Source organism: Carcharhinus amblyrhynchos, chromosome 7, assembly GCF_965287045.1.
Source record: "Carcharhinus amblyrhynchos chromosome 7, sCarAmb.v2.hapA, whole genome shotgun sequence".
NCBI lineage: Eukaryota > Metazoa > Chordata > Chondrichthyes > Carcharhiniformes > Carcharhinidae > Carcharhinus > Carcharhinus amblyrhynchos.
In genome coordinates this window covers 22,444,001-22,461,048 of record NC_137330.1, presented here as the reverse complement: position 1 = coordinate 22,461,048, position 17,048 = coordinate 22,444,001, and the positions used below count along the sequence as shown (strand labels likewise).

The 17,048-nt window shown below is 38.1% G+C and overlaps 1 protein-coding gene across 2 annotated transcripts in view; it reads right to left on the bottom strand.

The window, feature by feature from the left end:
* The window catches only part of mak (male germ cell-associated kinase), a 77,827-nt gene that overhangs the window by 22,316 nt on the left and 38,463 nt on the right, over nucleotides 1–17,048 (bottom strand). The window contains exons 9-14 of one of the 2 annotated variants that reach the window (XR_013886986.1): nucleotides 16,071–16,388; nucleotides 13,798–13,985; nucleotides 13,552–13,703; nucleotides 12,269–12,406; nucleotides 6,750–6,860; nucleotides 5,686–5,875 (exon numbers count right to left, since the gene is read on the bottom strand). Coding sequence is in view for 1 of the 2 variants with exons in the window: in XM_080192031.1 (XP_080048157.1) it covers nucleotides 5,721–5,875; nucleotides 6,750–6,860; nucleotides 12,269–12,406; nucleotides 13,552–13,703; nucleotides 13,798–13,985; nucleotides 16,071–16,388 (1,062 nt within the window). In the remaining variant the exon portion in view is untranslated. Of the gene's footprint in view, nucleotides 1–3,883; nucleotides 5,876–6,749; nucleotides 6,861–12,268; nucleotides 12,407–13,551; nucleotides 13,704–13,797; nucleotides 13,986–16,070; nucleotides 16,389–17,048 lie in introns of those variants that run through there. The other variant, XM_080192031.1, reaches the window with a different exon arrangement.

Here is a 17,048-nt window from a genome sequence, read left to right as displayed (position 1 = left end):
TTAAGACCCTGTCCTGTCAACCATTAATTTCTTCAGGACTTCCAGCAAGCTATCCTCCATTTCTATTGTAAATACGGAGGCAACAGGACTGCCACTTTCCCATAGTTGTTAACAATATCCCACTTTTGGTCTATACTGGGCAAACATTACTCCTGACCACTCACGTTTTTCTTTATGCAACTATAACATTTCTTCTTTTAATGTCCCTTGCAAGTTTTCTTTCATAATCCTTAAAGCTTAAAAGCTGCTTTGTATCCCTTTGCCTGTCATTGTATCTTCCCCATTTGGCAGAATTTCTGCTGTTTCTGCATTTTTGTAAATGCTTTCTTTTTGTTTTGTGCTGTTCCTCATCTCTTTAGTTGCCCTTGGTTCTTTTTTCCTGAAGTTATGCTTTTTCTTCTCAGGGGTATAAACTGGTTTTGTATTGTGTTAATTGTTTCTTCATTATTTCAACTCCTTGAAAATCGGCCTTACCTAAATCTAAAGTTCTAATAGCTGATTTGTGCTTTTCGCTTTAGAACTCTACATTGAATTGAGTATGTTATGATCACTATTTAATAATTGCGTGAACATTTAGATTACTAATTAAATTCAGCTCACTACTCATTACTATATCCAATATTATTGTACCCTTTTGCATCCAGGACATTTGCTGTAGGAAACTGAACTGGATACATTCCAGAAATTCACAACCTTTCTAACAAGTGCTTTGCCTGTCTCTCCCAATCCAAGTTAAAATCCCCCATTAATACTGTTCTTATAACCTGGTATATTTAGCTCCAATAACCATCCTGCAGCCATGTCTCAGTAATGGCTACAATATCGTAATTGCCAAGTTGAGCTTGTACCTGCAGTTTATTTAACTTATTCCTTACACTGTACATTTCTAGATGAGTAACACATTCTAACCTTTACCTCAGCACTGATCCTTTATTTACGTGTATTATTTCTCTTCTGGTTTAATCAATATACTTCTAATAGTTTTGCCACTACCTGCCATACCTGAAGTAGGATTCCTGTTTCTTTACTATCTGTTCTATTACTTGTTTTGAAACTACTGACTTCCTTCAATTTACTAGTCCTTGTGACCACTATTTAGGCTTTCTGCTAACACATGGTCCCAGATTGGAACAAGCTCCACCTGAACCAACGGTACAGCTCCTTCCTGTCCCAATATTGATGCCAAAATGGAACTCCTCTTTCCTTACCACTCCTTTAGCCACCTGTTTACTATCCTAATTTTGTTATCTCTATGCTAATTTGCACATGCTCCAGTAATAATCCATAGATTATAACCCTCGGTGTCCTGTTCTTTAATTTTGTTCCTAATTCCTGATATTCCCCAAACAGGGCACTTGCCTGTGTTGTTGGTCCCAAGAGACCACAACAACTGGATCCTCCTCTTCCCTCTCCAATATCCTTTCATGTTGCTCATCCTGGCACCAAGTAGGTAACACACATTGTAGGACTCTTGAACTTGCTTACAAAGGGTTTACTCCGTAACCCTGAATATAGAAACCCCCACCACAACCACTTTTGGTTTTGCCCCCTCACTTGACTAGCTTCCTGTACCAGAGTGCAGTGGTGAGTATGCCCATTCTCCCTACAGTTTTTTCCTCATCTATACAGGAATCAAGTACCTCGTACATATTGGATATGATCAAGAGCTGAGGCTCCTCCAATGCTAAATTCAGGAGCTATCTGCCTCACTCGTAGTCATACTCTCTTGTCACTGACCACTGCCCAATGTGAAGTACTTCATCTACAGAGTGTGACTACCTGAAACAGTGTCAAGGTAACTCTCTCCTTCCTGACATGCGGCAATGTCTGAAATTCAGATTCCAGTTCATCAACATGAGCCCACATTTCTTGAATTGCAAACATTTTCTGCATGTGGTTACCGTACTCACATTTAGATCCACCAGGTCCCACATACCACAGCTACATCATCCGCATGGCCATCTCTATTTAATTAGGTTTATTTATGTTTAAAATGTTCTCAGGTAGTCTCTTAATAATAAGATTTTCTCAATTTGCTGCTATTCAAGATTAGCCTCTTTAGATTCCTTACTGGCGCATCAGCTCACCACTTTCCTGTAATATGATTCTCATTTCTTTTTCAGTTCAGTCAATGCCATTCATTCCCAGATTAGCTCTGCTGCACTCCACTCCTGCCCAGACTGAGACTCGGATTTCGGACTTGAGTTCATTATTCAAGCTGACATTGACCCTCAATTTGGTTAACTAATCTTTTTTGTACTTTATCAAATGCTTTCTTAAAATCCATACAGCCAGTGCCCATTTGCTTTCCCTTCAACAAATTCAATTAAATTCATTGAGCACAATCTGCCTTTTACAATCTGCATTGGCTCTCTTTGTTAATCCAAACTTCTCTAACTGCTGGTTCATTCCTATCATTTACAAAACCTCAGCCACTACTGACACTAAACTGACAGGTCTATAGTTGTTAGGAGTGTCCTTACACCCGGTCTTGAATAAGGGAGTCTTTTTGTCACCCTTCAATCCTTTGGCAACTCTGCTGGGGAAGTTTGGAAGATCATGGTCAGCCTTTTCTATCAATTTTCATCCAATTCATTACCTCCACCATCTGCATCGATATTTTGTTGACATTGCTTCTTTAGTAAACACTGATGCAAAGTGTTCATGAAGTATTCGAGCCGTGACTTGCGCATCTAAGTATAAATGGCTTTCTTTCTCTGTTATATACTCCATCCTGCCTCTTACTGCCTGCTTAGCATTTACGTATCAGCAGATGTTTTTTAGGTTTCCTTTTATGTTAACTGCCATTCTATTCTTATTTGTCTCTTCACCACCCCTTTCAAACAGCTGTATTTGTCTAGTATTCACTTCACATCCAATTGACCTGCATTATATACCCTCTTTTTTTGTTTCATATTTTTGTTAAAATAACAAGGAGCATAGATAAGGTAGTCAACATCTTTTCCTGAAGATAGGGGAGTCCAAAACTAGAGGACATAGGTTTAAGGTGAAAGGGGAGAGATACAAAAGAGTCCAGAAGGGCAATGTTCCAGGCACTCTCATCACAGAGAGTGGTGAGAGTGCCTGGAACAAGCTGCCAGAGGCAGTAGTAGAGGTGGATACAATTGTGTCTTTCAAAAAGCATTTAGACAGTTACATGGGTAAGATGGGTAGAAGGGGATATGGGCCAGATGTGGGCAATTGGAACTAAATTAGTGGGAAAAAGTGGGCAGCACAGACAGGTTGGACCAAAGGGTCTGTTTCCATGCTATAAACCTCTATACACAAGACCTCTAGTCACCCAAGGAGCCCTCACCTTGATTCCCTTAGTCTTCCCCATTGTTGGTCCAAACCTTATGATACAACAAGCACTTTACTGATGTATTGCCCCACAAATTAGCCCACTTGTTCCATTTAATTTCACAGCACCAGATCCAGCAATGTCTCCTTCATGGATGGACCAAGAACCTATTGCTCAAGGAGTTCTCCCGAACACATCTAATAAATTTCACATTATCCCAACGGGAATGAGGTCATTAAAATCTCCTAATATCACCATTCATAGCTCTTACATGTGATTTCTCTACAGATTTGCTGTCCTATTTCCTTCTTACCATTAGGAAGTTAAGAAAAGACTCCCTATAGCACAGACTATTCCCTTTTTGCTTCTCAACACCAACTAAATGGATTCTGTCTTTGCCCCTTCATGGACATCCAGTCAAATGCCTTCACTAATTAGTACTGCCTTCCCACTTCCCTTTCTACTTTCCCTATTTTTCCTGAAATGCTTTACATCCTCAATTCTAACAGATTTTAGGTCTCTGATAAGAAAACTGGAGATGAGCAGTAAAGTCTAAATTTTAATTCTATACAAATACATATGTGGATAGATCCAAGGAACAGTTTTATTACTTGAGAAAAATCTTTGAAATTAACAGTACAGCATTGTAGAAAATGACTAAATTTTAAACTAATCTTAAAATGGAAAATATTAAGCACAATTAGAATTACTTTAACATGTATGCAATTTCCTGCATTGCTTTAATGCATTTTGATTGCACTACTATAGCATAGCTCATCAGATGTTACAGGTTAAAATAGATTTGAAAAGATTGATGTAACATGAGTATAATTCAGAAGCATCATGTTTTTCTCAAACTAATAGAAAAAAATTCCCAAAAATTGCAAAAAGGGCACCCCAAACAAAGACAACCACACCACTGGAAGTTAGACAGAGTTTACATAATGACAGAGCTCAGGAAAAATAGTTTCAAAACTCTCCACAAATAAAATGTAGTGGAGACCATCCAGTGATACTTTACTTGAACACTGGAACCAATGTTACATTGCAGACCAGAAAACACAAGCTCTAGTCCCAGTGATGACTGATCTTTGCCCTTGATCTTTACCCCAATCCACAGAAAGACCATATTTTCCCCAGTGTGAAAGGGATGGTGCAAGTTACTTATGTTGAGAAGGCGGGAATCAAGAAATTGTGGCTAGTCACAACACAACATTGAAAATGGTCATCTTTAAACCAACTGCGAGCCCATTGTGGGAGGCTCCAAGAAAGGAAATGTGAACAAAATATATTGGAGAGTTTTAGCAAGTGCAAGTAAAATCTTAAGTGTGCACCTTAGAGTTCTTTTGCCAGGTAAACGAGAGAATGCTGATGCACTTGTTATTTAGTTTGGTCCTTTAGTTGCTTTGTCTAAGTTTAGTCCAAACAGTATCTGCCAAAACCAGTGGTTCACATTTATACTCAGGCCCATGTTTTTGGAAAGTATTTTCGAAGCTTCAATGGTCAACTCGTACAATAATCTATGGTTAATACTTCTCCGAGTAATTCTCTATAAATTTCAATAACAGCTGAAAATTGCCTAGGAAAGGAAAGAACAGAGATGTAAAAGTAGTACGGAATACTGGATTGCCAGTATGCTTGTGCCATTTAGTGATAGGGTACATGTTGCAATCAGAAGTTTCCAAGCGACAGATTTGCTGCATCTTTTGTAGCACAAGAGCAAGACACCACTGGGAAATTTCTTTATGCTAACAATGAGAGGGGCCCAAGGGCAGGACAACACTATTCCCAAAAGACTGAGTGACGTGTGATAAAAGACAAAGAAAGTGAATATTTTTCTCTGCTTATTTGTTACATGAAGATTGCTCAATGAATCTGCTACAAAAAATGGGATTCTTCACACATAACAAATTCACTTCCCCGCCCAAAAAAATTAAAAAAATAAATGCCTCCCTGCTCAATTGCCGTAGGCGAATTTCAATGATGCACACTTTTAGTGTGCCTGCATGTCAGTCGTCAGAATATACCGTTTAAATGCTAGCTTTCATATGCAAAAAGATCTGCATGGGTCTACCTGTCCTTTAATAAAATACTGAATACATTACACACACACACATATATATATATTTATATACATAAATATATATATAAACCTCAATAACTTGTTATGTACATTACACAATATATACAGAAGTAGAAAAAAAGTGTAAAAAATTAAATTACTATTAACTGACAAATTTTCAAAAAAGCTCTTGCAAAAATATCTTTTTCTTCAGAAGTGAGGAAAAACACCAACTGTTAATGGAAACAATCCCAACAGCAATTATATGACAACTTTCAATCAGATAAACTGTGATATTTAAATGATATTAAGAAACCAATACCACTGAGCTGTAGCTGTATGTTTTTACAACTACTTTTATCGGTGTCCTCCATATTTGGAAGACCAGTCAATTCGTCCATGTATTGGGTGGATTGCAGGTGGGCGTGGCATTAACCCACTGATGTTCTTGCTTGAAGAATTATATGGCTGACACCCCAACTGTGATCGGCTGGCTTTCCAAGTTGCATAATCTACAGAAGACAAATGTGCAAATAGCTATTCTGTCAATACCCTTCCCCAACTTTTTCCTTACATCAATTCATCATAATTTTGCTACTGTCAATGAACTACTTTATCTCAAGATGTACTGAGAGAAAAATAAAACTTTCTACTAATCAGAATTTAATTTGCATTTCTATTTGCTTTAAAAACAGCAAGTAAAAGCTATAGATCACCAAAGTCCTCAGTTCAGTCCCTGATTCAGGGTAAGTTAGCAGATCTCAGCCAACGTTCTTTTGACAGCACCTTCCAAACCCATGACCTTACAGCCCAGAAGGGCAGCAGATGCAATGGAACACCACCAAGTTCTCATCCAAGCCACAGAACATAGAACTTGGGAATGTACTGCCATTCCTTCACTGCTGCTGGAACTCCTAAAATTTCTGGAAGTCCCTTCCCAACAACATTGTGGACGTAGCGGCTGCAGTGGTTCGAAACAGCATTTTGCCACCTCCTTGGGGATTGGCAACAAATGCTGGCCTTGTCAACAATGCTCACATCATGCAAAAGAATTTTTAAAAAATGGAGGACAGAATGCAATGAAAACTAAAAGTATCACTGTTCCTACTTGCTACCTGGTTAACACCTGCTGAAAGCATTTGTAGATTACAAGCAAGAATAAAATCGGACTTGGTCTTGATATTTTAGTCAAGTGGCTTGGTGACCCTGTTTCAACTGACACTTGAAATCACTTGCATGAAGTATGGGAGAACCTACCAGCATCTGTGAAACAATATCCCAAAGAGGGTACAGAGGAAGTGTGTAGAAAAAGTTGTAAAGAATATGCTATGAAGGTTAATTATAAACTGCAAGCAATTCCGTTAAATAAGTCTTTTTTATACTTACTAGAATCAGTTTCCACAACTGGTGCCAACTGCACTCTTTGGCCAGCAGATCCAACTTCTTTTTTAAGAAATGATGTGTATCCTCCAGAGGCATCAGTGCCAGTTGTATAAACTGAAAGAAGAAAAAGTATTGACTCATTAAGACAGAAAAATACTTCAACTTTTATTTGAGGAACAAGTCTAATTTTCCACTGTAATATTTACAGGATTTCTTAAAAACGTGCACTAAAGTGAATGACAACGATTTGGGATCATTATTGAAATTGAGTACCTGAGATAAAGTCTAAATCACATAATAATAGAACATATAACACAATAGGACTATCTGTTCCATGGCTGGTTTTTTGGAAAACCAACCGTGCTTAATCCAACATTTACTTTGTTTGCAATTCTACACGTTCCTCATCTTCAAGTACCTAGATAACTCAAATTATCTTTTTTTGATTTGATCTATTATTGTCACATGTATTAGTATATGTGAAAAATATTGTTTCTTGTGTGCTATACAAACAAAACATAACATTCATAGAGAAGGCAATGAGAAAGTGGAGAATATAGCGTTACAGTCATAGCTAGGGTGTAAAGAAAGATCAACTTAATGCAAGGTAGATCCATTCAAAAGTCTGATGGCAGCAGAGAAGAAGCTGTTCTTGAGTAGGTTGGTACGTGATCTCAGACTTTTGTATCCTTTTCCCGACGGAAGAAAGTGGAAGAGAGAACAGGGTGCGTACTTATGATGGTTGCTTTGCCAAGACAGCAGGAATTGAAGACAAAGTCAACGGGTGGGAGGCTGGTTTGTGAGATGAATTGGGCTACATTCATGAACTTTTGTAGTTCCTTGCGGTCTTGGGCAAGGCAGATGCTAAGCCATGATACAACCAGAAAGAATGTTTTCTATGGTGCATCTGTAGAAGTTGGAGAGAGTTGTAGCTGACATGCCAAATTTCCTTATCTTCTGAGAAAGTAGAGACATTGGTTGGCTTTCTTAGCTTTAGTGTCAGCACGGAAGGAGACCAGGACAAGTTGTTGGTGACCTGGACACCTAAAAACTTGAAGCTCTCAACCCTTCCTACTTCACCTCCATTGATGTATATAGAAGCATGTTCTTCACTACACTTCCTGAAGTTGATGATAATTTCCTTCGTTTTGTTGACATTGAGGGAGAGATTATAATTGCCGCACCAGTTCACCAAATTCTCTATCTCATTCCTATACTCGGATTCAAGAATCAGCTTCCACCATTTCTTCAGGTAGGGCATTCCAAATCCCAACAAGTGGGAAAAAAAAACTCTTTCATCTTCCCTCTCGATATTTTGCTAGTGATCTTAAAGACCTTTGGTTATCTTCTCACTGGGCACCAAGTCGAGTCTTTTTCTCTAACAAATCCCATCTTCTTGCAAATCTCAATAACTCACATCTTAACTTTCTCTGTTCCAAGAGCACTCCTAGCTTTTCCAACTGCACTTCATAAATGAAGTCCCTCAGACCTGATAGCAGCCCGCATCCTTCCTGTGGCCTCTATACATCATTCCTGAATTGTGATAGTTCAACAGTTCAAAACTCATTTTATAAAGCCCTGACATCAGAAAGTCTGTTTCTATATTCTGTGGCTCTACTTATATAAGCCCACATAACCAATATGCTTTGTAACCAACTCATCAACTTGTCCTATCTTTAAGCATGTTGGGTACACAGACACCATGCTCTCTCTGCACATTGATACTTTCATAACCATGCAATATCTATATATTATTTTTCTATGATAGTCTTTGTGAACTACAACATTCCACACTTCCTTGCATTGAACTATGTATGCTATACTCTTGCCCTTTTCACCAACTTGTAGGTGCCATTCTGAAGTCTGCAACTTATCAAATGCCTTGTGAAAATCCACATATACATCTACTGCACTACCTTGATCAGCCTTCTGTTACCTAAAATAATTAGTCGACATTAGTCAATCACAATTTGCCATGGAATGTAATTTTTCTTTGAACCACTACATTTCCATTTTGCTATATTTATGTTAGTTCATTCAAATGACAGAATAATCTTGGTGTAAGAGAAAATTCAATATGCATACTACATTATATGTCTAAAGGTCCTTTACGCTATCACTCTCTTTAGTCTTTAATGATATCACTAACACTCCATTTGTCTTGTGGCCATGTCAATCTCTTTCTTTGCTCCCACCTATCCCTGACTTATTTGATGTCATCTTCTCCACCCTATATAATCCATTACATTTCTACCCTTCTTCTGCTCCGGAGTCAAACAGACTCAAAACGTTAACTCTTCGCATAAATGTTGTCAGCCCTGCTGAGTTTATCCAACATATTCTGTTTTTGTGTATTAAAAGCTCCCTCTTATTCAGCTTAACCTCAAAAAACACCTTGACAGTACCAATAACTTTTCTATTTATCAATATCAATCACCTTTATGACTTGAGTAGGATAGCCAATTGTGGGTTTTTATTTTACGACAGATCCAAATCATATACATTCTTTAATAATACTTCAACCCCTCATGTGGAGAGGGGAAGAGGAGAAAGGTGGGGGAGAAGGTAACATTTGCATCCAGTGTTGTCACTATTTCCTAATCTAGAGTCACACTGTGCTGTGTGCTTGTCTCTCTCATAAAAAACTAAAAATATAAAGCAACCAGAGTAGAAGGTGTTCAAGTCATTATTGTACCAGTAGACAATTTCAAATTCAATTTCAAACAATAGAAAGCACAAAGTCTTTTTGCACATACCCAACCACTGTATCAGTTAAAGAATGGATCTCCAATTACAAGCAATGTTTCAGAAGCAGTAATTCTGAGCCTGTTCATTTGTAGTAGGTTTCTGAATCCTCTACAAAATCATGGTCCTACACAAAAAAAGGCTCAAGACACATTGCCTTGGGAGATGGAAAATGGATTAAAAACTGCTCAATGTTTTGAGAAACAATATCCATACTATTAAAAGTCTTGAGTGATTTCATGGTTCTAATTGAATTGCACCTGTCAATATGATGTAATATATTACATAACCAATTCAAAATATCAGAACATGGACCTCTAAGCTTATTGCACAGTTCAATATTTTGCTCAATAAACCTTGCAAATCTCAAAAATTTGACATAAGTGGTGAAAATGAGTGCAAGTTAAAATGCAAGAAAATCTTTCAGACCAGTTTCAGCCTAATTTTGAGTACATCAGAGAGATGCAGTTAACTATAACAGGCTGTTTGAGATTCATTTGCTAATCTCATAGCTTTTAATTAGTTCTCAAATGACTTTATCACCTCTTCAGAAAATTTTCAAATTGGCTAAAGCAAAAATTTCAGAATGCAAGAAAAATTGTTTCAGAATTGTTTCTACTGATTGTGATGATGTCAGTAGAGAAATTTCATACACTGCTTCTCCAAAATGATTGGAAATTGACCAAATTTTTTTATAACTAATTTACAGGATGTGGACGTCACTGGCTATGCCTAAGTGCCCTTGATAAGCAGATGGCGTGCTGCCCTTCTGAACTGCTGTAATTCCGGTGGTGTAGTACATCCAGAGTGCTGTTCGGGACAGAGTTCCAGGATTTTAACTCAATGACTGTGAAGGAAAAAATACATTTCCAAGTCAGGATGGTGAGCGACTTGGAGGGAAACTTCCAGGTGGTGGTGTTCTTATGTAACTGCTGCCCTTGTCCTTCTCAAAGGTCACAGTCATGTGTTCAAAAAGTGATGCCTAAGGAGCTTTGGTGAGTCGCTATAGTGCATCTTCTAGATGGTACACAGCTGCTCATGTGCAGTGGTGGAGGGATTGAATATTTGTTGATGGGATTCCATTCAAACCGGTTGCTTTCTCCTAGTTGGTGTCAAGTTTCTTATGCTGTTGGAGCTACACTCATCCAAGCAAATGCAGAGCAATCCAGAATGCATGTGTTCAAAAATGTTTTTGCAAATGAACACCCCACTGTCAGTAAACCTCAGGGCACAACAGATGGAATGGTTTTGCCTCGCTGTCGACAGTGGCAAACTGAATTTCCCATTATGAAACTTTTGTCTGGTTTTTACCCAATCGTGACCCTTTGTTGCTGGAGGGTCCATTAGCAAGTCAGTCAGATTTTCAAAAAACTTGTCACAGAAACAGTTACTGTTCCCTGTTTTCATGCGATTGATACATGTATCTTCAGAAGTTGTGGCAGACCCAGCACTGTTTGCCAATCAGATGCTGTTTTTACAATGATGCAAACTGCAGGAGCTAACCATTATCAGCTGGGTTTGTGCTCTCCTGATCTGGAGCATCCATTTTGATTGATAGAACAATCCACAATGACAGCTTCACCATTCACAATGCTTTTTTCCCCTGTTACAGATAACCAATAAGCAATTGCCAAGGAAATAAAGCATACAAATCAAAAGCATGTGCCCTCTCTGCTACCATGGAAGGCATGTTAAAATATATTTGCATGCATCATCCAATTGAGTATGGAGATGAAATATCCAATAATAAGCAAAAGTAACTAATGCACACCACAAAATGCAATTCATCACAAGTGGCTGGCAGGCAGTTCTATATGCCCCGGCTATTCCCACTCCTTTGTCCCTGGCCCTCCGCTTTTCTCCCACATTAGTTCAATTAGTATTTGCCATGTTTGACCTGAGGAATTCAAACTGATCTTGACCACCAGTGTAAAACAAAGCAAAAGTCATTATTTTGTTTCAAAAATAAAAGCAAGATGACTCAGAATTAATGCCTTTTGGACCCAAAGTACAAAAGCCAATGTAAACGACAAGTTTTCCTGTAACTATGACAACAGATATCCTTCCAAGAGGGAAAAGAAATAAAATTCCACAGGATGTTGATTCCTCTGAGTTCACTCACCAAGTTTCTGATTTCCTGTGGCAGACAAATGGGGAGCAAATGCAATTAATCGCTCTATGGAGAAGCAGAACTTCTCACCCAGGTTCCAGTGTTCAACTCAAAAGTTGAATTGTCAGACAGTAAGAGGACAATGCCCAAGAAAGTGTTGGAAATGACAAGACACTCACTGTTTGGTTTACTTACAATTATAATTATCTGGGAATCACAACATGATTTTAGCAATTTAGCTAATTGTGATGAATGATGAACTCTTAAATAGCTTGTCCCTTGATACAGGGGAATTTGAGAAAGATGCTTACTTCAATTTTAGCCACTGTAAAGATTAAATGGCCCCATCAGAAGTAAATCCAAATGGAAAATATCTACAAAATATCACGACCAAGACATGCAGCACCTCACAGTGCCTTACAAAAACCATAATTCTCCCAATACTCATTCACCTTAAAGTGACATAAAGTAACATAACACAAAACTACTGAGGCTCTTCAGAATCAGTCTCCAATCTGTATGCCACTTTATAAAGCTTACTTACCAACTAAGGTATGAATATACTGTACAGAACTGTATTTTATCAAATTGCAAAATATTTCAATGCACATAAAAATTATTTTACTTAAAATGTATTATCCATAATCAAACAATGTAATTACAGTACCTGCATTGGTACAACTGATGGGAAGAGTTCCTCCAACCACTCCTAAAGGTTTATTGGAAAGGTTAGAATTGGCCCAGGGACTATGTGCACTGAAATCTTTGCTTGCATTGGCAAGTGGGGTGCTCTTGGCATTTATTCCTGCAGAATCAAAAAGCTTCAGCTGTTATAACTGTAGTACCTGCTTTTAATGGTTGTCCATCATTTTCAGAAATACAAAGTGGGTTAAGCAAAACAATGGCGAAATATTTTTTGTTTTAAATCTATTTTGAAATTAAAATTCTTCAACTCTATCTATTTGACTTTTATCAATTCAACTTTTACTTTTTCCACTCTATATATCTCCTTTCAACGACAGCTTTAACGCTGCATGGAAAATAATGTATTAGTTTGTTAATCAAGTAACGGATGGCATGGTAGCAGTGGTTAGCACTGCCACTTCACAGCTCCAGTGTCCTGGGTTCGATTCCTGGCTTGGGTTACTGTCAGTGTGGAGTTCATACATTCTCCTCGTGTCCACGTGGGTTTCCTCTGGGTACTCCGGTTTCCTCCCACAGTCCAAAGATGTGCGGGTTGGGTTGACTGGCCATACTAAGAAATTGTCCCTTAGTGTCCAGGGATGTGTAAGTTAGACGGATTAGTGGGTATAATATGTAGGGATGTGGGGATAGGGCCTGTGTTCGGTGCAGACGCGATGGGCCGAAGGGCCTCTTTCTGCACTGTAGGGTTCTATGATTCTATGAAGTACAAATAATACTATGCGTCTACCGTATTGAACATATTTGCTATTGTCACCAGCTTACAACAGCCCCTCTACCATCCGTACCAAAAAAGGGACATGGTATATTTTCAATCCCTATGTTATATGTAATTACCTACTGATTTACACTTAGCAATAGATTAATAATTGAGATCAGGATCCAATTTTTAGTGTGTTATAGTGAATTCTGTATTCCAAATTCATTCCATTTAAACATTTTCTTTCCTTTAAAATCACACAGGACAGGATATCACTGAGGTTGAAAAGAATACCAGAAAGGTAGTCAAAAAATGATGATTTGATGATGCAAAACTTGGAGTTTAGGGTAGAAGATACTAATAAAAAGGAGGATGGTAATTTGTGAATGACACCAATAATAATCAGAAACCTGGGAGTAGATGCAGATAGTGAGACATGAAAACAGATGATTAACTCTGCTAGCTGTTAGACAAACAGTTGCATTAGGTGCAAGATAAATTAGTCTAATTTTGCTGCAAGTTCAAAGCTTACATTCCTCTTTACGAACCTGGCAAATACCTGGATTGTTTCAGATAGTGATACTTGGCTGAAGAAGTTCTAGATGTGGTTGTATCTAGTTGAGGCATTATAATGGCTGTAGGCATATTGTTGCTGTTTGATTTACTATTTGAAGAAGCAAAATCTAAAAGACTTCCCATTCTGTAATATAGGAATACATCAAAATAGATTACAAGTTCAAAAAGAAAAAAAAGACACAAAATAGCATATTTAGGCACAATAATGGTCTTCTTACTTAAACTGTGATTCTTGACTTTGTCTTTTTTTATCATTTAAATTTGCATTTTTAGTTGATGAATTAAATCCCAGATCTCCTATATCATTCCAGTTGTTGAAATCTTTCAAAACCGCATGACTCCATCGTCGAGCACCGCTTTTTGTCTTGGTGCTGCTGCATATATTTTCTTCCGTCCTGATCACTTTCTGAGATCAAACAAAAAGATGCATCCAGTATTAAAACAAATGGCTGGACACCAAACTGTAAAATGGTCAACATATTTTACTGGAATCCTTGACAACAATTCAGTGACACAGAACTCTTGAGCAAAGCAACTTATGCTGAGGAATTTTAAAGGTACGATGAGGCAATGTAAAAATAGATGTTGAGTCAAAGATGACACAGAAGACATGCCTAAAAGAATGGTCAGTGCTATGTTTTAAGGAGGAGGAACTTAGGGAGGGATCTTCAGAGCATGGTAGGTATCTTATGTGGATGAGCTTGCAGCTGCCATGGTGGAACGAAAAGAATGTGAAATATACAAAATGCCACAATTGAAGGAACAGAGAACCCTGGGCGTGTGTTATAGAAAACATATGGAAAAATATATACACTGGCATGAAAATTTTAAATTGAAGAATTTCAGAAGTCAAAAGCCTATGCCAGGACATGCATATACAGAATATGGAAAACTAGATGAAAGCATTGAACAACTGAGCTCTGGGGTTGAAGTTTCAGCACAAAAAGACCAAGGAATGGACAGAGGCAAGCACCATTATAGATACAGATGTAGGCAGTTTTTGTAATGGAGGATATGAGGTTGGAAGTTGAGATTAGAGCTGGAATACTGAGGCAGTAATAAGCTACTTTATTCTTGAGACAGTGAGCAGAGGGGAGAATGGAATCAGTGACAAATGTAAGAAAATTGTGGAGCAGGTTAAAGATTTTGGCTTTCAGGGAAATAGCAGTTCATCCAAAACTGGGTGCCAGACAACTGAGGCAATGGAGCATCCAGAGAGATGGTAAAGAGTTAGAGATGGGTGCTGTCAGCATACATACAGAAGCCGAATGATGTTGGCAAGGGGCAGATAAGGAATAAAAGGACCAAAGGTGGATCTTTGGTGTACCGCGGTGACAATAGAACATGAGTAGGCCATTCAGCACTTTCAGCCTGCTCCGCCATTCAATGGCTGATCTGTGTCCTAATCTCCTTTGGCCCATATCCCTTAAAACCTTAAAGCTTAAAAAATTATTTCAGATTCTAAATGAGCAACTGATCTAGCATCTGCTGCCATTTGTGGAAGGGGTTTCCAAACCACTACCCCCTTTTGTGTATAGAAGTACTTCCTAACGTCTCTCCTGAACATCCTGATCCCAATTTTTAGACTATGCCTTCTAGTGCCAGAATCTTCAACCAGTGTAAATAGTTTCTTTATCTACCCTGTCTTTTCCTGTTAATATCTTGAAGACTTAGATCAAATCACCCATAACCTTCTAAATTCTGGAGAAACAGGCCTAAATTGCATAATTTCTCCTCACAATTAAACACCTGAAGTCCAGGTATCATTTCTGCAAACCTACACTGTATTCCCTCCAAGTCCAATACACCTTCCTAATGTGCGGTGCCCACATTTGCTCTTGGTGCTGCAAAGTGCTGGTTAGGTGCATTGGCCACGCTAAATTCTCCCTCAGTGTACTCAAAAAGGTGTCAGACTAGGAGATTTTCACCACAACGTCATTGCAGTATTAATGTAAGCCTACTTGTGACACAAATAAAGTTTAAATTTTGGGATCTAACCAGGGATTTGTATCAAGATGGGAGGGAATCCTTCACTGGAAATGGTTGTAGTTCAATAGCCAAGGGTGGAACCAAACAAGAGGTGTTCAATCAAACGGGATAAGGCTGCTGGAACATGATGGTGTAGCTGGTCATGTCAATAATTGAATGAAGAGGAACAATGCATCCTCAGTCAGAGGACATCATTTGAGACTTTGATTTGTGCAGTTATCAAGGGCAATATCACAATCCCATGTTCCTAATGGAAAACAGCACTTGCAGGTTAACAGAACTATCTTATAACGTATATATCAAGTATCACATTTTGGATCAGGTCTCTTGCAAATGTAATTAAAATGAGATAAAGTCACATTGTCTTAACAATGTAAAACTAATCCTAAAATAATGGATGATTTGGTCACTTTTGTCTCTTGCACTATAAATAAATCTACAACGCTAACCAGTACATTCACTACAGCATAATATTGTTATTCCTAAATACACAAAGTCTTACTTGACACTTTTTGGTATTTATTGAAGGTAAAATATTTTGATGGGGTATCTCTTGTTCACTTTGGTTTCCTCTTTCAAGTGAACTAGGTGCTAGATCTGTTTGCCGTGCACAAATTTGGTGCTGTGAGGGTGTAATTTGTTGAAGTGGCTTTGAAGGTGGATGAGGATGATGCAGAGTTGGAGGCTGAGGTGGAGGTACAGGCTTCAATTGATTAGCTTGATGTTTGTATTGTATTTCTTTCTGCTGTTTTCCTTGTTCTTGCACTTGCTGAGGAGTACCCAGAGCTTGGCCAACATGGAAATAGGGATACCGTAGTGCCTACAAATAAAAAGAATTGCAAAAGGTTATACTGAAGAATTCTGAATAACTAGGTAAGTCCTCCATGATTCAATGATAAATATATTTTTTAAATAACCAGAAAGAAAGATAGTATATTAAATCCTTAGTTTACATCGAATTTGTTAATCTGAGCAGAGTATGACACTCAGATATGATTCAAGAGATTCAATGTCCCAGGTATAATATGCTCTATTCTCAACTGCTACCCAGTGGAACCACAGAACAAAGAAGAAAAGTTTTGGCTTTGATGGCCCTTCTACATCACTTTTCAAGCTTTCAAAGAATGGGAATAGTGAAATTTAGAAGGGATGTCCTTTCCTACAGTTATGATCAGTAAATAAATTCTTAAATCAAATGAGAGAATCTTTTACTAAAGGACATAAGCACTAAAAAGAAACCAAGTAGCAGAGACTCTAGGTATGCTAAATTAAATGTCCTTTTTTGGTGGTTATAAAATCTTAACAAGAAAACTAAAGCTTAAAGAAGAAAATATATCAAATACATTGCCATTTATCACTTTCCCCAAATCAGAAGATTAGTAAGAGAATTTCACACCACCAGCACAGCAGTCTCCAGGCTCACTTGTGTCCCCATCAATACAGACAAGGTGCAATTACCCCGCTGGTGGAATCAGAAGCA